This window comes from Plectropomus leopardus, chromosome 9, assembly GCF_026936395.1.
Source record: "Plectropomus leopardus strain MGB_pleo_1.0 chromosome 9, ASM2693639v1, whole genome shotgun sequence".
In the NCBI taxonomy this organism is placed as follows: domain Eukaryota; kingdom Metazoa; phylum Chordata; class Actinopteri; order Perciformes; family Serranidae; genus Plectropomus; species Plectropomus leopardus.
The window spans coordinates 21,698,030-21,725,806 of NC_142184.1; the positions used below are offsets into that span (position 1 = coordinate 21,698,030).

At 40.5% G+C, this 27,777-nt stretch overlaps 1 protein-coding gene and 1 long non-coding RNA gene across 2 annotated transcripts in view; one reads left to right on the top strand and one right to left on the bottom strand.

Moving 5' to 3' along the window:
• Positions 1 to 256: 256 nt before the first annotated feature.
• Positions 257 to 26,844, top strand: slc6a17 (solute carrier family 6 member 17). Its single transcript, XM_042491460.2, has 12 exons — positions 257 to 602; positions 5,786 to 6,200; positions 10,687 to 10,844; positions 13,303 to 13,429; positions 15,281 to 15,462; positions 16,220 to 16,330; positions 17,455 to 17,696; positions 17,818 to 18,010; positions 19,020 to 19,212; positions 19,302 to 19,461; positions 20,547 to 20,709; positions 20,861 to 26,844. The coding sequence occupies exons 2-12, from the start codon at positions 5,900 to 5,902 to the stop codon at positions 21,221 to 21,223; spliced, it is 2,193 nt and encodes a 730-aa protein (XP_042347394.2). The 5' UTR covers positions 257 to 602; positions 5,786 to 5,899; the 3' UTR covers positions 21,224 to 26,844.
• Positions 9,002 to 27,777, bottom strand: part of LOC121946735 (uncharacterized) — a 33,585-nt gene continuing 14,809 nt past the window's right edge. Inside the window, exons 3-5 of the long non-coding RNA XR_006106037.2 lie at positions 19,930 to 20,730; positions 15,322 to 15,499; positions 9,002 to 10,452 (exon numbers count right to left, since the gene is read on the bottom strand). This is a non-coding gene — a long non-coding RNA (uncharacterized LOC121946735). The remainder of the gene's footprint in view (positions 10,453 to 15,321; positions 15,500 to 19,929; positions 20,731 to 27,777) is intronic.

The window sequence follows — 27,777 nt, forward strand, 5'->3', positions numbered from 1 at the left end:
AAATAATAACAAAAACAACAACAACGACAATAACAGTCATTTAGTCATTAGGGCTGCAGGAAATGAATTATGACCATTAAAAAAAACACAGTTTAAACAAGCAGCCTATTTGATCACTTCGTCTGATGTACCTTATTGCAGGCTACCTGTGTGATGCTCTTATTATCTTCCTGGGAACACTGCAGATGTTTTTTTTAGATCCACTGCTGACGTGCGCACGAGCGGGTGAGTCAAACCTGCGTCAGACTTCGTCGTGACTTGCCATAGTAATTTCTCCATACTATGGGGAGCTCATTTATCCCACAACACAGCCAACAAGCACGTGGAAACCAGAGGCGCGGTGCCAGCAGGTATTTTACAGAGCTGCAGAACGATAAAGCCTATTGCCTGTTAAAGTTATTATAGCGACCAAACTTGTGGCAGGCGCTGAGCTCCTGCGTCAGACTTTACGCACCATGCGCTCCTGTGTGACTGGAGGCTGATTTCGCATCTCTTTGCGTGCAGAGATGTTGTATACGGAGGCTGAATGAAGACACCGTGTACTCACTTTGGACTTGTCACGCTGACTCTGACGCTGCAACCCGATCTGCACGCGACATTAGGTAAGAATAACGCTTTTGTTGCCATTTTCACAGTTTGATCAATTTAGATGTGTTCCTCTCTTAGTGACGAGTAAACCGTGTTGTCGCGAGTCGCTCGAACAACCAGCGATAGTACCCCTCTCCATGAAAAAAAGACACCCTAAAATTACTTGATAGAGACAAACGTCAGCTTTCACCTCCTCACCTCACAGATGGTGGTTTCGCCGCAGCATTGACGGTGAGCGTCGCTCATTAATCCTCCGCGATTGACGACGCCGCGCCATGTGTGTCCAGATTTGTCTCGAATATGACGAATTTTGCGGGGCTGCTGAACACCGGCTGAATTTTATGGGTGTTGTTTGCATCCCCGCATTGCTATAATTATGTGATTCATTTGACCTTGACCGCATCAGAGGTTATATACAGTCAGCCCTCAAGCTGTGGTTTATGGGCCTGTCTGTGTCTTAAGGATGCCTCAACATGGCCATGCAGGTGCTGTTTCGCACCTGTCAGAATCACTGCGTTGTTCAGGATCAAATCACAATTTAGGGGGAAAGTAAATCATCATGACTGTGTAGCATCTGTGCAAACCTTATATTTTACAATGACACACTTCTCTGTCTGTGATGGCTGCCTGATTGATACTGCAATAGATCCCACAACAGAGCATCACCTCCAGCTTTGCCACAATCCATCCTCCTGCCACAGCAGCTCCATGTTATTTGCAGCAGACCCTCTGGGGATATCATGTCTGTCCATTTGAGATGGCAAGAGGAGAGATAGGCGACCACTGATGCTGCAGGGATGGGATTTCAGTTTTGCAGGAAGAGTCATTGCTTAGCAACCAGGCAAGATAAAAGTGGAGCGGATCTCTGTTGGAGAAACAGAGAACCTGTGCAGCTGTTATATCATCAACACCAAACTGTCTGCAGAGAATTGGGAAATATATACTTATAGGGGCATGCAGCAGAAGCCCTCTAGAGGCTTCTGCACATGTTGGTATCACCTCTCCAATTTCTTTAAAAGGTAAATACACTCTCTGCTGCACCTTTTTCTTTGTATTAATTTTCCCTTGGTTGCGAAACACTCCTCACTTTATACATTTTATTCACTGCAAAACAAAAAATGCTCTAGCCGCTCATCATCAGATGGAGGAGGTTGATTACTGAGTCATAATCTGTAACACTGTCTTGCACTGTATGTACATGAAGTCCTGCTGGCTCTGTAACGTGCCATCTGTGTCAGCACACACTGTAGAACTCTGAAAGTGACTGCTTTATTCCAACATTGAAAACTTCCACTGATAATAAAGCCAGAGAGAGAAGCTCTCTCTCTCTCTCTCTCTCTCTCTCTCTGTGTGTGTGTGTGTGTGTGTGTGTGTGTGTGTGTGTGATGGACGACCCTCATCTTTACCCAGAAGTAGTAAGTGGGGCAGTTTGTTACTAACTTTACCAACATTTCCATTCATGAGAAAAGTAGGGCAAAACACTGTGTGGACAGTCTGTCAGAGCTCCACTACACACCTTCAAATCCAAAAAAACTCTTCAGCTCGGCCAGAAAATGTTTGCAAACACACACGTCATTGCTTCACACTTCATTCAGCGAGAGTTCGATGGTGACTCAGTATTGTGTATCTGTAGACTGCTGTGCGAAAGTGCACTACTGTTCTGGGATCAGTGTGGAGCTCTCCGCCTCAGAGCTGCTGCATGTCGTGACTGCAGGGGCTCGTCGCCACTCTTGAGGAATGTGATGTGCGTGCTGCTGGCGCGGCCTCTGGGTGGGCTTCGAGTCCAGCCGGCTGGCAACCGTTTTTCAGAAGTCTCTGTGAATAAAAGCTCGGCGCCGATTTCAGTCAACTGCATCTGTTTTCAGATCAGAGGCCTTGTCCTCAGATCAAACACCTCTGGTTTCTATTCTGTGCTCTGGAGCTGTCGGAGTGAAAAGTCAGATCTCGTTCATAACTCACGATTAAACCCAAAATCTATCTTGAAAGTGTGGTCTCTGTTAATTCATGCTTGTGGAGCAGCTTTTGACGTTTAACCAGGATTGTCTGCATCATTTACCATAAATGCTAACTGTCTCACACTGTTTTCATGTTGTTTTTAAACACTAGTCTCACAGGGTCAATAGTCTTGTTATGTTGAGTGTTTCATGCTTGCAGCCACAAATTTCCATTTCAGTTTTAAAGGATTAGGTCCCCAGTGTTTACAGTTTTCCCACAGTGTTTTATGCAGATGTGGGTGGGCCACATCGACCGCAACATCAACCACTTGCTGCGGCATCATAAAAGAGCTGAGGTGATTTAAATTTAAGGAGAATCCCTGTGATTTTATACATCAAAGTCTGTTTACAGGCTACTTGGGGAGTGCCACTACATAATGTAACTTTTGTGGCTTTTCTATGTAATCTACATGGACATCAACTAAGGATAATACCATATTACAAATTACATTTCTTAAATTAAATTACATTCAATATGTAAATTAATAAAAAAAAACTGCATCACCATCAACCGGATATTTACTTTCATCTTCCAAGTTTTTTATCTGCAGTCAACTGGGCAACTTGTGTATCAAAAATTATGTAGACTTTCCCAGTTGTTGTCCGGATCTGGGAGGGTGTTCACTTGGATTTTCGCAGTTGGGAATTCATTTTTCCTTTTATTCTGACACCACATGAATTCGGGGTAAATTAGCCATATCTTTGACTGAACTGTCACTGGTTGAGTTATGTTGTGGGTAATGTAGGCTCCAGATTTTACAAAGAAGAAAAATGCATGGAACAAGAAGGCTGATATTTCTGATTCTGCTTCATCATTCTGCTTTGAAACTTTTTAAAAATCCAAATCAACATGCCCTCTGTTGGGCCTGTTATCTACTTACCAAAGTGATCACAAGACAGGATGTTTGCTGGCTTACTGCCTCTGCCAAAACAATAACCATAAAATCCTCATTTTTGCAGGAGAATCTGAGCTTCTATAATTTCTGATACAGTAGCTCTTACACTTCATCAACACAAGTTTTCCTCGGGGGAGGAACTTCACACGGGATTGTAGGATTATTAGTGGATTATATTTGCAAAGGGCCTCTAAAAATGTGACACATACCAGGAAACTAACTTTGGACGCTGAAGTCTTTGACACCTTTATCACAGCTTCTGAAATCTTTAAAAAACCTGCACAGACAAAGTTGTGGGATGAGAAAAAAATACAGACACTAATAACTGATGGCACTGCTGGTTAGAGGCTTTAGATTCATTGCAGTGTATTCTCCTGAGAGCTGCAGCAGGCTGCTCGCTGCAGTTCATGCTATTCACATGACTCAACTTTAGTATAATGGGCTCTACTGTGAGTTCACTGTAATTCAATATTTGTCTCATTCAGCATAATGAAGTGGATTACTAAAATACCTCACTTATGGCTCCGGAGTGCTGTAATTTTACTACCATTTTAAAACACTCTTGGGCAAAATAGGAATCGTGGTTGCTTATAGCAACATGAATTTTGCATTGATTACAGTCTATCTGTTTTGTTTCAGGGTCCGATTCACAATTGATGTTGTTCTAATAATATTACTGTTGTTATTATAAACACACCCATAAGGTTTTGCAACTGAATTCAATTTGCCATTTTTTGGGGATCTGATTGCAATTGTCCATGTGGCAAAGGAGAAAATCCTTTTGTGGCAAGAACAGAATAGGAAGAACAATGGCAGAGAGAAAAAGTAAACAGGGTAACACTTTATTTGGATCGTCTGTCCACGGATAGTTTATAGAGTGTAACATTTTAACTGTGTATTAGCTCAGATGCAACAATTCAACTGTTTTTCTTTTCTGTAGATATTTGACAGATTATCTGTTGAGTCTGTGTGACAATTCATGAACATACCTACAATTTCTCAGATAATTTGGTTAGACAAGCGAATAATTCAAGTTCAACTAAATTATTTTATGAACAGGCTTTGAATTGTCACATAAATATCGAAAGATAAAGTTTAACAGTTGAATTGTTGAATCTCAACTAATGAGCCATTGTTATGTTAGAAATACTATATAAACTATATGTAGGCAGAGTATCCAAACACATTACAGTAAAATGTAAACCCAGATAATGAGCTCCAGGTCCAGGCCGATGAGAGGAATTCCTCAAAAATTCTGGCAGTCTGGAAAGTCTGGGCATAACAGCTTCAGCTTCAGTTGCCACCAGTTTTCTGAAGATGCTAATAATTTCATTGTAAAAGCCTGTGGCTATTGGCACCGATGTTTGTGAATTGATCTTTTCTTTAAATAAGGCTCATTTGCATTGAAAGTGGGTCAATTTTTCACAAAATGTGTGCATATTACTCATTTTCAATAATTAAATACATTGAATAATATACTAATTTGTCATATTTGTGCAGATCTAGCAACTGTGAAAGGCATGCAGTCTTTTTGTGAGTTTGACCCTCCCTTTACCAATTAGCAAACAGGAAAAGCAGTGCACATGATTCTGAGCGAAAACGGTCACAAGTCCCGTCCCTGAGGGGTTTTACTGTGATGTTGTGTAGAAAGCTGGAGCCAACTATTGTTTTAGTTATCGATTAATATAATTATTTTCTTGATTAATTGCTTGGTCTAGTATCATTGCAGTTTCTCGAATTCCAAGTTGACGCATTAATATTTCTTGTTTTGTACAACCAGCAGTTCAAAACCCCAAAATGCTTTTTGTTTAATATCATGGAAAAGTTTGAAAGTCAGTTTTTTTTTACTAAAAACTGACAAAGAAATAATCAGTTGTCAAAATTAATTGTTGTAAACCATAAGTTAAAAAAAATAAAAAAAAGTAAATTTAAAATTTCAAAATTAAGGGTATATTATGTTGTATTTTAAAAAAAACACAACAACAAAAAACAATGTATACTCAGAAATATTCTCTCTCAATTTGTGTTAAAGTGTGTGACAGGGTATAGACTCTGCCCTTCTTTTCCGTTTACGGGACGTTTATGGGCGTGTACCCCCACAGCACTTTGGTGAGGTCAGGGCTTTAATGGTAGTCACCAGATACCCTAAGCACCAGGCACCGATTGTCTTTTACTTTTACTTTCGCTGGTGAGCATGTTTATAGACAGTAACCAATAATCTTGTATAGTATCCTTTTAAGCTGTGTGACATCACATTTTCCGAAAGCATCTACATTTCCTGTCTGTCTCCACTATTTCTCTTCACAGATTGAAGAAAAAAGCACAACTTTATTTCCTTGCTTCGTCCTGATCTCCCTCCAATCAGTCACCTCCTCCTTGTCTCCTCCACCTTCAGTCTGAAGGAGGTCTGGTGTTGCAGCCATGCCAAAGAACACCAAGGTGACTCAGCGAGAACACAGCAATGAGCCGGTCACGGAGTCAGTGGCCGACCTGCTGTCCCTGGAGCACCCCATGGACTATAAGAGCAGTCAGATGAGTATGGGTCTGAGTCCTGGCTCTACAGCTCCAGTAAGAGCCCTGATACCATCCCCTGACCCAGACGCCGAGGACGGCCGACCGGCCTGGAACAACAAGCTGGAATACATCCTGGCCCAGGTGGGCTTCTCTGTGGGCCTGGGTAACGTCTGGAGGTTCCCCTACCTGTGCCAGAAGAACGGTGGAGGTAAGGTGGAAGGACATCTTGTGTAAATGTAAAAACACTTCCTGTGTTTGGAAGTCGGTTCATAATTGAGACACCCGTGGTGAGCATGTCTCCCCTTAGGGTGCTGAGTAATCGTTAACAAAGATCTTGTGCTGAGTCAATGCTTTTAATGATGGGAATTTTTTTTTGATAGTGTAAAATCCTCAATGAAATAAGTGGCCAGATGGGATTAGTTAACTTATTAGCATGTAACAATGTTGAGTTTATCCTTTTGTTTGAGCATGACATTTGCATTTGTCCAGGTAGTCGATCTGTGTCTGGCAACTGTTTGCTGTGACATGATTTGATTGAGAATGCCCACTTGTCTCTGTCATTGGCATGAAATTTACTGCTGAATTGTCCCATAAAACCTTAATTTGCATCGCATTACAGAATGAAATACTGTAGCGATTTCACAGATTGAGCTCTTATTTCCTCCATCAGTTCAATTCAGTAAGACTGTTCTGTATTTTGTGTCTGTTGTTGTATCTGACAAACAAACACACCACACTAACCCAACTGCTCTTACCAGTATGTAAACATTTCATCCAAGGACAAACCAGTGTGGTGACGGTTTCAGCACATAGACTCTATAAAAATTACTACAAACGCCACTGTGTCACCTACCACTGGTTTGTGGACTCCTGTTTTTCTTTTTCTTTTTCTTTTTTAATTTACCCCCATTCAGCTGTCATGAATGTTGAAATTAGTAATACAGAACAAAAACTTTTTTTGTACCAGGCTGTTAATATGTTTAATTCCACTGTAAAATTGGACATTTTAACATGTTGGTCTAAGGGGATTTTGTCTGTTTGGGAGCCAGCCTCAAGTGGCCATTTAAGTAACAGTTTTTGGATTCCACGTTGGCTTAATTTTGGCTTAAGTTCGCTGCTTGTTTTAGCTACATAAGTGTTGCGCCTGTCCAAAGTATCTGCTACAAAATAATGTAAGTATTAAATGTAAAGTACCTGTGGTTTATAGAAAGTTACAATGGGAGCATTATTTCTGGTGACTGAGCTGTCTTATTGAAGGTGTGTATTTTTGAAGAAACAGGATTTTGGATTAATGGGTGTTTGTTTTTTCTGGAAAAAGCAACTGTTAGAGAAATGGACTTCTGGTCAAATGGGCAGTACCCAGCTGGGTTTTCCCTTGTTTTCAGTCTTTGCACTATGCTAAGCTCATTGGTGACTGGCTGTAGCTTCATATTTTCTGTATAGTGACAGTCAATACCACAAGAGCGGTATCAGTCCTATCATCTTATTCTGAACAAGAATGAAAATTACGATTATTTTCCCAAATTCAAAGTATTCCTTTAAGACTAGGGAGTGAGTCAGTATCAGCTGTATATTGACAGCTTTTTGACTGACTGCTTTTTTTTTTTTTTTCTTTTTTGTGTATTGATTGAGATGTCATCATGACTTCTGCTGGTTTTCATATCATAGCCCGTGCTGCTCCTTACTCATCATTCTCATTTGAAAGTGCTGCTCAGTTTCCCTGATGACAGGGCCACAGCCTTCTCGTCTCTGATGAATTGCATCCTGTCAACCAGTTAGCCAACTAATTATGCAAGTCAGAGGGGCAGCCTCTTAAACATTTCACCGACTTTGTGAACTTGTGCCGTCAGCAAGTACAAGATGTGATAATTTCTCCTCAGGAAGATGAGGTAGCGCTCAGGGGGTTGTGAGATTGTCCTGGTTGGTCTTTATTTGCTGTTCTTGCAGGTTTCTCAGCCTTATCTCTTCAGTGTTATGATTTACTTGTTTTATGGTAAGATGAGAGGGCGGTGATGACTAAGATGGAGAAAGTGGAAGAGTAAATACTGATTTCCTGGGCTTTCAGACATTGTTGGTTCTGCCTTGTGTGGGAGGTGTGTGTAAAGAGGGTATTTGAAATGCATGATATAACAAGGCTGAATCATTTTAATCAGTGTGTACAGTAATGAGTGTGTATCCCCCACTGGATTTTCACTCAGTGGGAGGTGCTGCATTGTCTTGTCTGGGTTTGTTCCAGAGGTAGAGGACAAAATGTCTCAGTCTCCTGTCCACCCTTGTCCATTATGTCCCCTTTTTCTGTCTGTCTTTGCCTCTCTCACTGTTTCTAGTCAGGTGAAGGATAGTGTCAATGTGTTTCATAAAATAAACTTAAAGAAACTAACAACAACCAATCCCGAAAAAGCTCCTTTGACCCATGCAACCACAGAAGTCATTTGTTACTGCTCTCTGATATGACCCACGAGTGTTTCTTACATTAACATATCCACTTACAAGGTTTCGTGTATCTTATAAATTTCACATACAACAGTTTATGCCCAAAGAACTGTTCATATGATATCTAATGAATTAGCACCTTACCTTATATTCTTAAACTATGTAGGTTAGGTTTAGTTAAATTATATAGGTTAGGGTTCGGAAAAGAAACATGGTCACAATGTACCTTAAAATAAGTTAAAGTTCAGCTGGTTTCACAAAGGTTTCAGGTTGTGTTTGACCCATCCACCACTCTAACCTTCCTCCTTTCCTGGAAAAATAATTGAACAACTCAAACGAAGATGAGGTTCTAGATTCTTAGATATTCTTTATAAAGCTGTGAAATAATGGAAGAATTAAGACAGGAGGCACAAAAGGAGAGAGAGCTTATCCTCTGAGGACCCTAAATGTGCTCATTAAAAGGTCGGAAATTCACTGAAACCATGAGGATTTAGCCTCTGAGGAGCATTCATTATTTGCAGAAATGTCACCGAAATCTGGCCATTTTATATTCCAGAGGATCGTTGTGCCAGAGACTTAATAGACTTTTCTTTATTTGATGCTGACCCTCGCAAAAAAGGATTATCATGAACTAAGCTACATTTACAAACAGGGCTGAGCACAACAGGGAAAATGAGTCAAACATTCAATCAGTCTTAAATAGTCTCTAGCTGCTGCACTGTTGGCGATCACAGACCTTAATGTGCCAATCATTAAGATCTGTCAGTCAGCAAAGGCAGAAAAATCTGTTTGAGGGAATTACACAAGAAACAAAGTCAGTGAATCCAACAGCAAGAAGCAAATTTGTCCATACTGGGATCTCCCCTAGACAGTAACAACCTGCCCTTGCATATTAAGCAAAGCCAAGCAAAAGCAATTTTTAAAACAAATGTTAAGGAGGACTTGCGGGGAGGGTTGATCCGTCACCTTTGAGGGAGGTAATTTGAACCATAGACGTGGAGTTGCAAGGAGGATCAGTAGGTTTATGGTGTAATTTGTTTGCTTGCAATGTTATGTATGTTTTTATGTATTCTTTACTGTTTACATCGAGGGCCACTTTGGAAATAAACGTTCTTAGTAACGCTTGCGAGTGCTGTGCTGGGATTGTTTATGTCAAGAAACTCATGGGTGGTGTTGTGCTGTAAAATTCCAAATACAAATCAAATCAAATAAAATCTAATCAAGCGCAGCCAAAAAACAGGGAATCAAACTCGAGGAAAAGGCTGAAGAGCATGAACACACAACGGCAGCAACAACACACTGGCAACTGAATATGGGAAACACTGGGCTTTAAATACACAAGGGCTGATTACTAACTACACACAGGTGAAAGAAGGCACAGGTGAACCATATGAGATAATCAACACAAGTGGGAAAACTCAGGAAGTAAAAATAACACTAAACACAAGAGGAACACATTTCAAAATAAAACAGGAACTGCCATAAATACTGCATTCAAGAACATATTTTTAACCACAGAAAATCAGAGTCAGAGAAAAGGGTAATGTGTATTTAAAATTACCAGAATCATCCTCTGTATTACCATGTATTGATCTCCTCACCACCAACTCGTTTTGATTTCCTCTGTTGTGTGCATCTGCTGCTCAGAATAGACATCAAAGATCAGTGAAAGCAGGCAGCAGCAGCACAACAGTCACTTCTGACGGTCCAGATAATAATACTACTGTGCAACACGACACTGTGTCCCTGTCTTTGTTTCCTCTGTTTGCTGCTGTAGCTCTAATAGCCACTCACGACGTGATCAGTGTTTTTGATCGAGTCAAACGTCATTTGTTTTTAGACTGGAGACAGGCTGCTCCGCCCTGCTGTCCGTCAGCGAGAGCTCGTCCTCTCTGGCTGTGTATGGTTTTGTCACCATGGAGCCCCTTCATGTCCTGACGTAAGCTGGATAGGCTCGATGTGACTTGTTGTCTTACAGTGCCTGCTGCTCTTCTTTTCATTGTTCCCTCTGCAAAAAAAGGTTATATCTGTGGAAGAGAGGGGAATGGAAACAGTGAAATTAGATAAGTGGAGAATAATAAAAGAGACTCCAAAAATAGAACCTGTCAGAGAGAATTTAACAATGTCCTTCCTGCTGTGTTACAATGAGCGTTTGTCCTTCACTACACATGGATTTAACACATTCAGATAACTGAAGCAGCTGCACACACGACAGTAATGCCTCCTTCCTCTGTCTCTGCTCTGTCTCTCCTCTGTCTCAGGTGCATACCTGGTGCCCTATTTTATTCTCCTCCTGCTCATCGGCATCCCTCTGTTCTTCCTGGAGCTGGCAGTGGGGCAGAGGATCAGGCGTGGCAGCATCGGGGTGTGGAACTATGTCTACCCACAGCTGGGGGGCATCGGGGTTTCCAGTCTGATGGTAAGTGCCAACATGAGCCCACTAACCAGTTAACTCATCATACTGGTGACACTTAACGACATGGCATAATAGAGTTGCCGAAGTAGGACGGGGTGCTTATTTTGTAACAGTTTTTCTTCATTATTTATTTCCTATTAAAATATTTTCTTTTAACAATGTCCCCATTTTTTAACTGGTTAACCCTTTGAAACCTGAATTAATTGGCTTGATTTCTTTAAGAAGAAAACATGGAAAGAAGTAAATGAGCAACTTAACAAGAAATTACCCTAATATTAGGAAGAAAATAGTGTCTGTGTGCCAGCCTGCAGGAGGAAGACTGAGTCATTAATGACCTACTAATATTTGATGTCTTATTATTAGTGGAAAGACTCATGACACGTTTTTCCTAGACAGCCACTGACACTGCATAACAATAAAATTTCAGAAGATTTCCACAAACCAATTAAGCATTAATAAATGATTGATTCACCTACAATAAACCTATTGGTGAAAAAGTATGTTCTCTCTTTTTAAAAAGTGACATAAAACAGTAACATTTTATCATAATAGTTGTACATACGATTACAGCAGGCTTTGAAGAAATGTGTATTTAAAATAGTTAAAGGAGAACATTTATGCTCATTTTCAGGTTCATACTTGTATTTTGAACTAGAACATGTTTACATGTTTTAATGTTTCATAAAAACTTTTATTTTCCTAGTACTGTCTATACTGGAACACCTGTACTCACTGTCTGTCTGAGCTGTCTGTCTTCTTTTAGCACCTAGGTCTTAAAACCCCCTCCTGACAAAACCCAGTCTGCTTTAATTGGTCAGTGTTTAAATATTTTTTTTTTATCCTGATTCAAGTTAGCAGAGTGTTAAACTAGAAGTTAGTCACTCAGCTGTGCTTATCTGCCGAAAGTCTGCGAGTCTGTGTGCTTGCTCTATGAGCCCCAAAATGGGTACTTTTATAGTGCAGAAATCAAGCCACCAATGCTGTATCCAGTTGTCTTTATACATCCAAGGTCACTCCACTCTCATTGCAGCTGGGGAACAACTGCACCGGAGAATAGCAGCTCTTTCTACCGTGAAAAATCATCAATAGAAGCTTCTAAACACAACTGGACATTTTCCAGAAGGAATATAATCCAAAATTGGGAAGAAATTAGCATCAGCAACAAACAAATACATGTTTCAATGTTTCAGTGATGTTAGCATGTAGCTACATGTAGCAGTAAACACTTGCTGTAGTGTGCCTGGAGCAGATGACCATATAAAGAGATCTGTGTCTTGTCTTGAAAGTAAGAAAAAAGAACAGTCTATGTTCAGAGTGGTCTGGAGCCTGAGGTTTTTGCTCACACACATTATATGCATTTACTTCATGATGTGAAACTTTGGCCATGTTGAATATGGATTAGTAGACTATAGACTGTTTATGTAACTCGCTGTGAGCTGTAAATTCACCACCTCTTCACCTTAAGATGTGGTCTCTCTCTCCTTCTGTGCTGCTGCCTGCATGTCCACAGCTGCAAAGAGTAGTGTGAAAGTCAAGAGCACTCACTCCGCAGCAAAATCTTGGGACCAAAACAGGCATACTACATTTTAAAAATGACTGCTCAACTTGAAGCAATCTCAGTCGACTGAGGATTCAAGACTCCAACTGTCAAGGGGCAGCCCTAATATAGATATCTGACATTGTAACATCATATATATATATATATATATATATATATATATATATATATATATATATATATATATATATATATATATATATATATATATGACAGAAAGGAAGGAAAAGCATAATATGTCCCCTTTAAACACCAACTCCATGCAACTGGATTGATGTTGTATCCAAACTAGTAATTTTCTCACTTTGACTCCTCGGCTCAGAGTTGGACATGTTATGTGCGGAGACAACAAACGTGCTGTCGAGCTCACTCTCCTGGTCTCCCCCCTGCCTGCTCGTATTACTTCCTCTTGATGTTTTACAGAAAGCAGAATGCAAACACCAGTGCAGATCACTGTCATAATCTGTCCTCATCATCTGCAGGAGAAGTGACCTATCAAGCACCCGTCCCATTAACGTCATCAGCCTAAAACAGTCGGTCAGTGATCCACTGCGTCAGTCTTTCTGTTTGTCAGCCCCTCCAATAGTGATTTCATCAATCAAGTGCAAAAGAGGGGAGGGAGCGGCCTGGCCTGGGGCAGTGAGGCGTGTGGCAGCCTGGATATGGCAGAGGGAGATTCAGCAGCTATAAATACCTTCTCATAGAGGACCCCAGCCTTTGCTGCTGAGAGCAAACAGCTTAATAATTTATCCACACTCCGACTTAAGCTGTGTGCTCAGCGTCTGTGCCCTGACTCAAGAAGAGGTGTTCACCTCTACAAACTGCATGCTTGTCCCCTGTGCTGTTTGTAGTGATTATTTTTAGGAGTGATAAGTGTTGCTGTTTTCTCTGTTTCCCCTTCAGGTTTGCGGTTTTGTGGGCCTCTACTATAATGTGATTATCGGCTGGAGCATCTTCTATTTCTTCCAGTCTTTCCAGTATCCACTGCCTTGGGCTGAATGCCCCATCCAGAGAAATGGAACCCAAGCCAGTGAGTGCACAACACAGCTGCAGCTGTATCAGAGATGTGCAGACAAAAGCCAAGTGCCCATAAACTGTAGAAGAAAAATGAATACTGCAGAGTCCTGCACAATAATTCCTTTTTTAGCAGAGGATCTCAGCAGATGCAGACACACAGGCTACTCAGTGCTGCACAGGGTTGTGCTTAAAGCTGCAGAACATGTCTTTGCATCGAAACAGCTTGCCCTGCTATGGCTCTGCAGTCATGCAGCAGTGTCTTTGCAGGCTAACAGAAAAGTGTCTGTGCTGTCTCCATAGTCAAAGCAGCTCTGTTGGCGAGGCATGTCAGACAGTATGACCCGGCCAGCAGTGTCAGTAGTACCTCGAATGGCTGTCAGCTGGTAGCCTGTGGTGGAGGCGCATGCAGGTTCTGGCAGAGTAAAGGGCATCAGCTTATATTAACATTAGAGGGCAGGATGTCAGCTCTGCTTATGGTTATGAATGCAGCGAGTTGCTGTGGAGCGTGCAGAGGTAGTAGTACAGTACAGTACAGTACATCCTCTCAAATACAGTTATGAAGTACTTGTTCTTTACTTAATTTTTTTTCTTCTTTATACTGTTTAACTTTATTCTCCACTTTATTTATCTGACAGCTACAGGCAATTGCTACATTGTGGCTTAAAATGACACTGGAGTTTTTGACCAGAAGCTCTATGGCACATCATTTAAATAAGTGCATCCTTATTTTGCTTTAGACAAGCATGACATGATACACGATCCTGCTGATGGTTTTCACTCTATTCCACTGAACGACAGGTGACTATCATGCACCAAGAAACACAGCAATGCAGGGCAGAAGAAGACTGCACGTCAGTCCTAAACATGGATGTAAACAGTTATTCAAGAAACTGGCTTTGTAGATGTTTTATGAAAAAGGGAATGCATTTGACACTGAATGTAAACAGACATTTTGTTTGTTTTCAAGAAAACTCCAAAGGGCACCTTTAAGATTTTACATTCAAACCTATAAACAAAAATTAGACAGTAATTTATTTCATTCATTTGAGTCTGACAATGCAGTGAGGTGATTTCTCACCGAACTCTTCTCTAATACGAAATTCCATTATTTTAAGAGTGTCAGATATAGATGAGTGTCTGTATCTTAACATTAGAAAGACAATAGTGCTGAAACAAAAAAAAAGACACTGAAATGCTCTGATTTTAGAAACGTTTTAAAGCAAGTTGACTTGTTTCACACAAAAAATAATGCATTCACTTGAGAAAAAAAACAACTGCTATTTTTCTATTTCTATTATTTCTTTTAATTAAGAAAATAAAGAGCAGACTTTGTTTTCTGTGGTAACTTTTCTCATTATTTTGAGATAATACTCTCATTAATTTAAAAAAAAGGTAGAATTTTTACCTCAAGTGAATCTGAGTCAATTGGTCTTTTAAAAAGTTGTTCGGATGGAGGATTTCGCAGTGTTTTGTGTTTGAAAAGAAACAACATTAAGATAATGCTTGCACATGGATGCATTAGTCATCTGAAACCAATGAATACAATATTTTATAGGGAACCTTTCTGCATGATGTTTATCTTACTTTTAGCATTTTCATCAGTACATTTTGCTTCTCATACACCTGAATTTTTAGTTAAGTTTGATTATGTACTTTGGTGTGGTTACTTTTACTAAGCAAAATATACTCAATACTTCTTCCATCACTGGCTATTTACAAATACATTTATCTGGCTGATAAAATTTAAGAAATACCTCAACTTTCCTGTTAACACTTTGAACTAAATTGGATGTACATCATTCATTTTGTGTATGTGCAGACTCCACTGTTTATTCCATGTCCCTCCCTTTCCTTTCTGTTGTAGTTGTGGAGCCGGAGTGTGAGAAGAGCTCGGCCACCACTTACTTCTGGTACCGTCAGACTCTCAACATCACCAGCTCCATCGACGACACCGGCGGCCTGAACTGGAAGATGACCCTGTCCCTGCTGGTGGCCTGGATCTTGGTCTGCCTCGCTGTCATCAAGGGCATCCAGTCCTCTGGGAAGGTATGGGGTCTCCGTGACTTTACAGCAGGGGTCGTGCCTGCAAATTGTAGAGATTACCATAGACGCCATATAAAGATGTACACAGTAAATCATTTTAACAAAAGCTTTTAGAACTCTGTTTGTAATCCATGATTCCTCCATATCACTGAGTGTTTTATTCACTTTGCTAATGCTCCTCAGTCAAAGGTGAGATGCTAAAGCCTCTCATCAGCAGTAGTCTATTTTTGGATCTCATCTATATTATGAAAGAGAGACACATGCAACATTAATAAGCTTAAACTGAACCAAGCAAAGGCCGGTTCAGGATGCAGATGGAAAATGCTTCGGTTGGCAACAACTGCAAAAACATCCTGTAATCTCGATCCAGAGAGTGACTCATGCGCCACAGCGCGACATCCAGCCCACATTTTCAATAGGAAAATACACGGATCGCCAAGGTCTGACACGGTTTTTTAAACACTAAACGTAGTAATCCAATTATCATCGTCAGTACTGCAATGATTCCCCGAAATGCTGTAGGAAGGATTTTTGACTCATCTCTCCAAACCTCAAGAAGTCCTCTCCACATTTGGTAAGATTTCACAGATTGAGTGCCAAGCAAACACAAAGCAGTTTTGGGAAGTACTCCTTGTGTGTTTGCATGTCTGTGTGTATGTGTGTGTATGGTTGCAGTTTCCTTCATGTGTGAGGCCTCAGAAAAGCGTGTCCATGGCAACACTCTGTAATAGACTTGACTCATTCTCTCTCTCTCTCTAAGGTGATGTACTTCAGCTCTCTCTTCCCGTATGTGGTGCTCTTCTGTTTCCTGGTGCGAGGTTTGATGCTGAAGGGAGCGGTGGACGGTATCGCTCACATGTTCACCCCAAAGGTGAGAAAGAAAAACGAAAGCTAAGTAATTATAAAACCAGCTGATGTCAACAGGATTGAGGAGATTTTTGTTTGCCTGACAGATACATATGTAACATATGTGGCACTTTGTCTATGCAAGCCGCTCAGCCATGGTTGATGGTTTTAGCTGATTTACCACCAAGGCCACTCCAACAAAAATGTCATTAATATTCACATGATGCCATGAGTTGGGTTGAAGTCTCCCTCTAGTGGTGAATATAGATAATTACAAAGAAAAATGGAACCTGCGTGGCATCATTTCAAACTGTGAAAAAAAATTGCAGTTACCATATTATTTGCCATCTTTGACATGAATATGAATTATTTTGTAAACATCGAATGTCAGTTCAGTATACTGTAACAGGTGTGCTGAGCACAGGTAATATTGCATTATGAGTTCTTAAAAGAGCTGTATACACATTCAGAGCATTAATGTAGCAGAAAACAAGATATGGTGGAGTATAGCGCCCTGAAAGTCACACTTGTGTTTTGTAATCTGAGCTTCTCTGTGGCTATTGTGGTTGACATGTCAGTCAATGTGAGTCCCAGTGTGAGTGTCCCATTGGCTAGCTAATCTCCACTGCCCTGGGACATGTATAGCTGCAGCCACATGTCATTTGTAACATACACGACACGCCTTCTACCACAACAAGCCAAACTCACTAACACGATGGTTAGTTGAACTTTTCTACAGTACCACTTGGAGTCACTAAACATGAGGCCAAATGTAACAAAAACTTTATCCATTTACTTCATTCTCGTGAAGATGTGACTTATCTTATACTCTAATTATAAGATTAACTGCCTCTCTTTTAACTTTCTTTAAGGACCCCCTTGCACTGCATTTCATACAGCAGCTACCACTGATACGTGATAACCATGTTGAGAGCCATGTGCAGACAATCGGGGCTCAGACTGAAATAAAGAAAACCTTTGAATGTTATATATAGCACATTAAATTAAAGAAAAAGACCATCTAAGATACATTGTTAAACACATGTTGCACGGCCACATACACATATACACTGAACTTTTAAAATTCTGTTACCAACGTTTCCAAAGGCACCAAATAAAATGAATAATTTTTCTCTTTCTTCTCTCTAGCTGGAGAAGATGTTGGAGCCACAGGTGTGGAGAGAAGCAGCCACGCAGGTTTTCTTCGCTCTCGGTCTGGGCTTTGGAGGCGTCATCGCTTTCTCCAGCTATAACAAGAGAGACAACAACTGCCACTTTGATGCAGCACTGGTCTCCATCATCAACTTTGTCACCTCTATCCTGGCCACTTTAGTTGTTTTTGCTGTTCTGGGGTTCAAGGCCAACGTCATGAACGAGAAGTGTGTTGTCGAGTGAGTGTGTCGTACTGTAATCGATGCCTCCGGACCATTATCTGTTGGGCAGCTGTTTTTCCTGCAACCTTTACTCACTAACACGTCCTTCCTCTCCACATGTACTATTTTACATGTGCAGGAATGCAGAGAAGATTCTAGGCTACCTGAACACAGGTGTGCTGAGCAAAGAACTCATCCCTCCTCACATCAACTTCTCCCACCTGTCCGCCCAGGACTACGCAGAGATGTACGGCGTCATTAAGACAGTGAAGGAGGACAGCTTCAGCCAGCTGGGCCTGGATGCCTGTGTGCTCGAGGATGAACTCAACAAGGTCAGAGGAGGAGAATTTACAAGCTGGAATGTGGAAAAATACAATTGTTCTGAGTATTTCTGAATAATCAGAAGTGTGTTAAGCCATCAAAAGTTGTCCTTATATATAAAAAATAACACAGGAGTTAGTTAAAAAACACCATGATGTGTAGCAAAGAAGAATTTCCTCTAGAGCGGCCATAATTAGCCAATCAGTGTGACAATGGATTACTTGTTTGGGTCATTTTTCAAGCAAAAATGTAAAAATGTGGTGATTTTCTTTTTCATATGAGATAGTAAATGAAATGCCTTTGGTCAGATAAGACAAGCAACAATCACTTCGGACTCTAAGAAATAATAGTGACCATGTTTTACTCTTTTTTTAAATTTTATTTTATATAGTAAACAATTGATTAATTGAAAAAATGGCAGACAAATCGATAATGAATCGTTAGTTGCAGCCAGATTCCTCTATCATGTCTGTTGTTTTTTGCATAGCAGGAGTATTATTGCACCTATAGAATTACCATAGGCAATATACACAATATTTTGTGTAGTTTGAAAAGAAGCTGTCATCACCATCCAGTGATTATTTAAAAGTTACAGGAATATTGCCATGCCATATTATTATAGCACTTCCAAAGAGCTTTACAAAAATAAAAAAAAATTTAGACAGTGAAAAAATAAATTGCGACAAAATGAGTTATACAGGAGAGAAAGGTTTTAGGAATTGACGAACAGATAAAAATGAGTTTTGGCCATCCACATTTATAAATGTGATTTATGTGATTTAAAAGGGGATAATTCATACTTTTTTTATTGTCCTGTTATGTTGGTGATGAATTTTAAGGATAATCTCATTTAAAGTGTCTCTGGATGAGCACATCGCCTTAAATGGCTGCACTTAAATTAATGGCCCTAGAAATGGAAGTAAAGTGGGTGATTTTCTATTCAGAATCACTCATTTGCATTCAGCACATTGTCCATTATTGGCCACCTTTGACCTCCACCTCCCTCTGTCTGTCCTCCAGGCGGTTCAGGGCACTGGCCTGGCATTTATCGCCTTCACAGAGGCCATGACACATTTCCCTGCCAGTCCCTTCTGGTCAGTCATGTTCTTCTTCATGCTGATCAACTTGGGTCTGGGCAGCATGATCGGCACCATGACCGGCATCACCACGCCAATACTGGATGCTTTCAAGATCCGCAAAGAAATACTATGTGGTGAGGTGATGTCTCCGCTCTCAAATCTCTTGGTGAAATTAAAGTATATGTGATTCTCACTGGCTGTTTTGTTCCTCTCCGTCTCTTAGTGGCTTGCTGTATCATCGCCTTCCTCTTAGGCTTGCTGTTTGTTCAGCGCTCAGGGAACTATTTTGTCACCATGTTTGATGACTATTCAGCTGGTTTGCCTCTCACTGTGGTGGTGATCCTGGAGAACGTTTCTGTCGCTTGGATCTACGGCACTAAGAGGTAACTCAACCAGATAAAAATCTAAATGATTTTAACCATTGTAGCAGCTCAGATGATGATGAATCTAATGATATCAGCCTCGGCTATACTCTGAGTTTCAATTAACAAATGTTGCATGCCAAAACATTAAACTAAGATGGTAAACAGAGGGAACATTTTCTGCAAAACATCAGCATGTTAACTTCGTCACTGTGAGCATGTTAGCATTCCCACATTAGCTTTTGACTCAACACATCACTGTGCCTTAGTACAGCAACACAGAGACACTAACATGGTTGTAGACACTCAGTCTTGTCCAAAATCACCTCTTTTTACTATATATGGTGCATGATCCTGAATGCAAATGTATGCTCTATATAGTTCTCTCAAAATTGAAACAACTGAACAAATTAGTCATGTCCCTGGCATGTGCACCTATCCCACTCACAGTTCAATGCCTCACATTTCATAGATGTGAAAATTACTCACCTGCGAGTGATGATGCAAAATGATGATTCATAGGAGTCCAAAATCTCAATTTACTGCTCACTATTGAATGTCTGTTATCCAAAGAGTAGCAAGTGAGTGAGCGGACACAATCAGGACAGATAACAACAAACAACAGAGCTTTTTCACAGCAGACATTCAGCACAGGTGTAATTAATAACTGTAACGATGGGTGGAGTCCTGGGCTGTTTTCAGCCTCAACAAATGGTAGCAAAACATTTATTTAAACAGAAATGAACTTATACGCAGTCACACTGCCATTTAATACATGGGGGTTTCATTAAATTCAGTTAAATTCAAAGGGGTTATATTGGAAGGGAAATATACATTTATTGCCGAAGGAAGCGTGACATAAAAACAAAAATTAAACAATAAGTACACATCTACTAGAATTTAGTTTGTATACGCATTGCTCCAGATTAGGTAACGCCTCTGACACACAAAAAACAAGAGCAAACGTACCCATTGCAAGCTGTTTTTAGGGAATATGTCGTTAAAACCATGGCAAAACGATGCTCATCGTTTTTAGATTAAACTTGTCCCAGAATTATGGTACTGTGCTTGCTCATTTGCCAACACTCTCTCTCACCTCCTCGCAGGTTCATGCAGGACCTGGAGGACATGCTTGGTTTCAGGCCGTACTCCTTCTATTACTACATGTGGAGGTACGTGTCACCAGCTGTCCTAGTGGTGCTCATCATCGCCACCGTCATCGAGATGGCCGTCAGTCCTGCAGGATACAATGCCTGGGTGGAGGCTGAGGTCAGTGCTGCTGTTGTTTATCTTAAGAAAGAAAGAAATAAAGAACCACTAAACTTGCATAATTATTCCATTATTGTCCTTCTCCTCTCTGCCCCCTTTTGTATACCCATTTTTTCTTCATCCTCTCCTTTCTGAACGCTTTGTTTTCCAGGGTGCAGAGAGTTTCCACAGCTACCCTCCCTGGGCGTTAGGCATGGCCTACTCCCTCATTGTGCTGGCCATGCTACCTTTACCCCTCGTCTTCATCGCCCGCCACTTCAACCTGATCTCAGACGGCTCTAACAAGCTGTCCGTCTCCTACCGCAAAGGCATGATGAAGGACATCTCCAACCTGGAGGAGCAGGACGAGCAGCGCTTTATCCTCAGCAAGAACCCCAGCGAGGCTCCTTCCCCCATGCCCGCTCACCGGGCTTACCTGGGGCCCGGCGGCACCCAGGAAATGACCAACACCAACTACGGCACCAGCACCAAGACGGGCTACCAGAACATCGGCTCGCCCGAGTCTGAGCTATGATCCACTGAGCTCATAGATCCTCCCGTCTACTAAACTCCGGAAGACAGAGGAAGAAGGGGAGGAACAGAGGAAGTTAAGAGGGAGAGAAAATCCACTGCCGGTTGTTGCAGCGTTCATCACACCTTAACCCACAGAGCCGAGTCCCTCTATCCCCCATTTTCTGCCCCTGTGCTCCTCACGAACAGTTCTTCCCTTCTTTCCCACCGTAGGATCCATGCTGCCTGCTGTAACAAAGGGATCATCGGAATGTGAGTCCCAACTAAGGTGACGATTTTTCCATCTGTCAACATTTTACAGGAAACTCAGACAGGTCCACTGAGGATTTAGATACAGGCTGTTTCATTATAAGCTCTGGTTGAGGTTAAGGTGTGTGCAACGCTAACATGCTTTACTGAACCCTGTGTTCACTAGTTTGGAGAAGGTTATTTCTGAGACAGCTGGATGTTCCTAGATCTATGAGATCATCTCATTCTGGTTGTAGAGGTTTGTTACTTGTGGGGACAGGATGGAAGGAGACTCAGATTAAAAAAAAAAACAACATATTTTCATGATTTGTATCATTGTTTGAGAAAATTTCTCACCTAGACAACAAAATGATTAGAAATGAATCCATACCAGTATGTAACTAGTTATTCTGATAAACAGTGTTACAAGCACACAAACACATCTTTATCGTGCCTATCATGCATCAGCAATAATAACCAGTCAAAGTCGTAAAACTGTGGTTCTCCTTCTATCCCTCCTTTCCCCACTAATGTAGAATACTGTACATATGTGTCGTGCAATCGTCTGAGATGTCACCGTAAATTGCATATATACACTTGCAGTAGTGCAAAAACGAGGGGAAACTTTCTCCACCTCTTCATTTCTTCTCCACCGAAGCACAGACGCCCGTCACCGTTTTAGAGCATCTCTGAGCCTTAACACAGAGCAGCACTTTTTCTTTTAAACAACCTTTCTCCTGACAAACGAGGCTCTGGAGCCAGCGGTACTGCAAACGTCGTCTCTGTGCTGTTCCAGTCGCAGCTGGTCCAGACAAAGCTTTCCATTTGAATCAATCATTTTAATCAAGCGTTTCCATTTTAATCAGCGCCTTAGAAGGACAGAGGTGGCAGTGCACCAGCACAGATAAGCAGAGCGGCTTCATGCTCATCTGTGTGTGTGTGTTAGGCAGGAACTGGAAAATTTGACTATTGTCTCTGTGTTTGTGCAGATGTGCATGTGTGTGCACGCGTCCGTGTTGTCGTCTGCCGCTGAATGAGAGCTCTTGGTGACCCTGGCTCTTTAAAAATAGAGCTGCATACACAGGGGAAGCCGTGGTAACGCACCATAGATACAGATCCTCTTGAAATGTGGAGGAGGAAGATGAGAGTGGACACCTTGCTTTGTCTGCTCCACCTGCACAGCTGTTTGTGCAGCAATACACAGAGGAGACATTTTACTGTACAAGACTATTTCTCTAATGTTCACTGCCATGCCGCGCCGAGGATTTATCATACGTCATCTCTGAGAGGAAGATGTTTGGGTTTAATTGTTGTACATTCCTTAAAATTGTGACCACGACGGACATCATTTCATAAGCACTACAATTTACACTTTGATGTCTTTTTGTGAACTGAGGTGTGAAAACTTAAAGCCTTTATTTTATGTATTATCTGTATGACAATGTATGTTTAGGGGTGTAATGTGGAAAACGTGCAGTGATATTAATGTTTGGAATAAGTGGTAATACTGCAGATTCACCACTGGATGTCTCTGCCGGCCAGCGGAGGAGCCTCTCTGTCTAATGGCCCCTCCCTGAGACATCACCAATACTTGAGACTGAACAGATGTAGTGTGAAGCACAGTTAGTCACATTGTTTGGTGCCTGAACAGCATCTCTGTTGTCTGTTTGCCTTATGCTTTTGTCAGTTGGTTTTCTCGATCACGTGGTGCGTCTGTGTAGAGTTTGGACCAACGTCTCGTCTCATTCACTTGAGCACTTTAATTAGGTAGAGACCCTGGAGTTGTTTAAGTACAGACTTGACAAAATCTTTGTCATTAATCTCAAGAATGCCGTCACAGAATGTGTATTGGTTAGCAATATTTATATAGAGAGAGATCGAGGGCTCAGATGCACAAAAAACACAAATTTGTTACAGGCCTCTTTGACAAAAACATCTGGTTTCTTGGTGTTAAAATTTGAGCATTTTAACCAATTATAATCTTTCATATTAGTACGTTAAAAGCATGCTGATGTGGTTTTTTTATTACATCAGTGCTGATTGATGCTTCCAAGCCATTAGCTGGCACTGCCAGGTCCTTCCTATATTATGTTATGTAAGTGCTGACCCATGCCTACGCTGTTGTCATATGTGGTCATGTGACGTCTTTCATGGCTCTTACATCTGCTCAGGTTTCAGGCTGCAGTTCTCAGTACTAAGTAGTGCCTAGAGTAGCTGTGATATATTGCTTGGTATATTTTTGTATGAAGTAATGAATTATTTAATTCCTGACTAGTCTGCCACAAAACATCTTAATATGATCTACTTTCCCTCGCGTGTTTCATAGATTTGTATGTTCTGTAAGATTCTGTTTTCATTAGCACTGGGTATTGTTTAGATATAATGATACCAGTACCAATACCAGTACCCTTAAAGTGGAACCGATATCAATTCAGTCAGTAGAGACTCAGTCTGAGCTAAATGAATGTTTACATGTGAACATCAGTTTGAGAAATGTGAATATTCTTTTGGCAGTTAGACCCCAACATGATGTCATATATTTAAGGAAGGTGGTGAACATGATTGATTGATAAAGATAGTGGCAAACTTTGGTTAACTGGAAGAGCGAACTCCCACTGATCAGTCAACTGCAGGAAGTGGAGGGAATGAGAAAGAGAAAGAATTGTGAATGAATGAAGCATTTAGAAAGTCTGAACTTATGCTGAATACTGAATACAAAAACAATAGAAAACCAAAGGGATCTTTTCATACTGATGTCCACATAAATTACAGTTCCAGACTAACATGTATACACGTCACAGTCAGATTACGACCAGAATACTCATTAAAACTGTGCAAAACTACTGTGATAAAATGCACAAGAAACCAGATCTTTTTGGCCGATGGGCTTGTGACACAAACGGCGCATATTTCAGGTGAAAGCGCTCACCTGTAATCACCTGCAGCTTTGTATGAGAGTTAAAGCACATTATGGAAGCACAGGAAAGTGAGCACAAAGGAGTTTGATGTCTTGGTGAGTAAGCACCAGTCAATGAGATAAAAATAGAGCCAGTGTGGGTGAACTGGATGATGAAACTTGTAGATTATGTTAGTTATGGTCTGATTTCTGCATCCTCTGAGGGATCACTGGAGGAGAAGTCTGCACACTGAAATGCCAGCCCTGTCTGCTAGAAGTTACTGTTATATACAACTGCAGAAACATAATGCTAAGCAAATTAATTAAGTGTTAATGTGAAAGGCACAAAAATGTTAATAGTGAACATAGCAAACTGTTCACTGATAATTTATTTCACTTGTTTTCCACATAAATAGGCAATCTTGCAAAAAGTATCTACTCTGTGACTATGCCTCTGTGCTGTGTTTTTGGATTGTCAATACGCCCCTTTCTTGTGAACATAATATTTCAGAAATGCCTTTAGGAAATTTAATCAAATTTGGCAAAAACATCAGGTAGACTCAGACGTACTGATTAAATTTTGGTGGTCAAAGGTCAAGGTGCCTGTGATCTCATCTGTTCTCCTTCTACAAGAACAACCTTGAGGGAATTTCCTCAAATTTGGCACAAACGTCCACTTGGATTCAAGAATGAAGTGATTAAAATTTTTTGGTCAAAGGTCAAGGTCACTGTGACCTCACAAAAGATTTTTGGCCCTAACTCAAGAATTCATACCCTTATTATGGCAACGTTTCAAACAAATGTCTATAGGATAGGTCAGAAGTCAACTGTGATATCATAATATTCTGTAAAAACATTTTTCTGGCCACTTTTCAACGTCTTCGCAGGAACAGAAGGGGAGACATTTGGTCAGATACTGAATTGATGACTCTAATTTTTGGTGTCCACCTTGAAGTTTGCTGATTGTATAGATCTTCTGTGCTGCCAGGAGAAGGATATGTGTGAAGCATCCATGTTTTCACAGACATGGATCTAAACTGTAACTGCAACATGACTGGTTTGTAGAGGCATTCAGGCACAAAGTGGTAATTCTGATTATTAACATTTAATAGAAATCACAATCGTCCATAACCTTAACCAAACTGCATACAAAAACCAAAAACCTGCCATTCTTCCAACCCCCCCCCCCCCCACCCCCTTTCCGAAGCCACGCGGTACATGGATGTATTGTTTCGTTACCTGAAAGAAACTGAAAATAATTCAGGCAGAGTTTACGTCGCCAAAACAATGAAATTAATAAAGCTGTTTTGAACATACAAGCATAATTTCTTGGAGACAGGGTTGGGAATGCACTGCCATCTTCACCGGAAGCTAAACTGCACTATTAGTTTGTACTGTAGCACAATAAATACATGAGAAATGTCAGAGGTGACAAACCTTAGCTATTACTGGTGTGGAGGAGAGAACACAATCTAAACATGTTTATATCGTCTTTTGGAAACAGCATCCTTATGTTTAAACCTCTGGTTTATTTCAATACATGATGCACAGTTTTGCCAAGGAGTTCTCACATCTCCACTCCAGACACAGCAGGTCTCCGCCTCTGCACAGTAGAAAATCATTAGCCACCTTATCTTGGTTCAAATTTGATCAGTAGCAAGGTATTTAGATATCTGAGATATCTTATTTAAAAAAAATAATAAAAAAAACTCCAGGGTCTCTTTGTCTTGTCCATGTGTCGCTGTGTTACATTATGTACTTTAAAGCAACTTCTAGAGGTTAACTCAGTTGATTTACTGTGATTAACTCAACAAAAATAGAGTAATAGTGTATTTATTTAGCTGTGCAAATAGTCTTTATGTGACCAAACCCATAGTTATATTTATAGTATTTAAGAGGATGTATTTAATCTGTACATATTGATGTACATTCTGATAAATTCACACTGAGTATCTATAGTGAGAGTGACAAGGTGTATACTTGAGCTGTAAATAATAATTGTATATTTTGAGATATTTTTTGATTTTTGTACTGTAGGTAATGTTACTTTGGCGTCTGTTGGTGTCTGGTGTTAGTGTGTGGTTGTGTTCAATCAAAATAGCTGAGTGACTGTGAGTGTGCATGTGTGTGTGTGTGAGTATGAGAGAGAGAGTGTGTGTGTGTGTGTGTACGGGTGTGTGTAAAGTAAGAGTATATGTAGTTTTTTGGTGTTTAAATGTGTTGTTTTTTTCTCCTCTCAGTGTTGTGTGCTGCTGATCTAATCCAGTAGATTAACTCCTGTTGTTACAGTGAACTGGGACCACTAATGTAAGCAATCTCTCCTCTGTGTTTCTCACTGGAACTGCAGCAGCTTCCAGCACAAAACTGACAACACAATCAGCAGGAAATGTTCAATATATCAGTGAGACAGTAAGTTAAGTTTTTTGGTTAAAGAGAGTGCTGAACTGTACAAACATGATGGGGTCAACAGGAAATTAAAATAAACACTTTTATGAAACAGATCATGTTGTTTGTCTCAGTTATTTGGATTTGGAAGTTTAAATGCAATAGATTTATCAGGACAAAGTTTTGTTCATTCTAACATGACTTAACATTAGGTGTGAAATTGTTACCGTTTTTATGATAATCCATGGTAAAATGACTAAACACTGTAGATAATAATAGATGGAGCTGTGGACTGCAGTTATGTATGCAGCTATGAAGCCTTGAGTTCAGCATCTTGGCTGTTGCCATCTCAGCTTTTTGGAGCCAGAAGTGACCATATTTGGGGCTGTGGAGGAGCATGGGATGGATCTGACTGAGAAGACCAAGTCTGCTCAATTTCAGTGCACCGGTGCACAGTTTAACATGTGATGGCAAGGGCCGGCAAAGCTGTTTAAAAAGAGTGTAATTTGTCAGCCAGCAGCAGAAACCATGCAAGTGTCAACTAACAAAACAGATAAAAATGTCATCCGTCTTAATATAAGCAACTTAAATAAGTTTTCCTCAAATACACACGCCAGTTTTCATATACATCCTCAGGACACTGACTGTAATACAGTGTTTGTATCAGTGCTTTTTAAACTTTAATGTTGTAGATGTTAAAGGTGGAGCTCATTAAAATGACTCTATATATTACTGGGTGGCTTAATTTATTGTAATACATCAAAAGTTATTAGTTGATTTTATTTTGTGTAAGTCTGAATCTGCAAAGTAACTACCTTTGTCAAATAAAATTAGTGCATTAAAAAGTACATTATTGGCTTCCAAAATGTAGTGAATTGGTAGTATAAAAGCATTCATAAAGCATTCGTGTGAAGTGGTGTTGGTGGTGCTATAACAGTACAGGAAGAAGTACTTTTTTACTTACATGAAGTTTACAGGTGCCTTTCAGAACGTTTATTAGCCCACTCTAAATGATAAAGTGAAAATCAATAATTGCTCTATTGTCATTC

What these genes read in the sequence shown, in the direction of transcription:
- slc6a17 (XM_042491460.2), top strand. Translation starts at nt 5,900, where the DNA reads ATGCCAAAGAACACCAAGGTGACTCAGCGAGAACACAGCAATGAGCCG. An exon ending in GCATCCAGTCCTCTGGGAAG is followed by an intron (nt 15,463 to 16,219) that starts GTATGGGGTCTC and finishes TCTCTCTCTAAG; the next exon opens with GTGATGTACTTCAGCTCTCT. An exon ending in CTCACATGTTCACCCCAAAG is followed by an intron (nt 16,331 to 17,454) that starts GTGAGAAAGAAA and finishes TCTTCTCTCTAG; the next exon opens with CTGGAGAAGATGTTGGAGCC.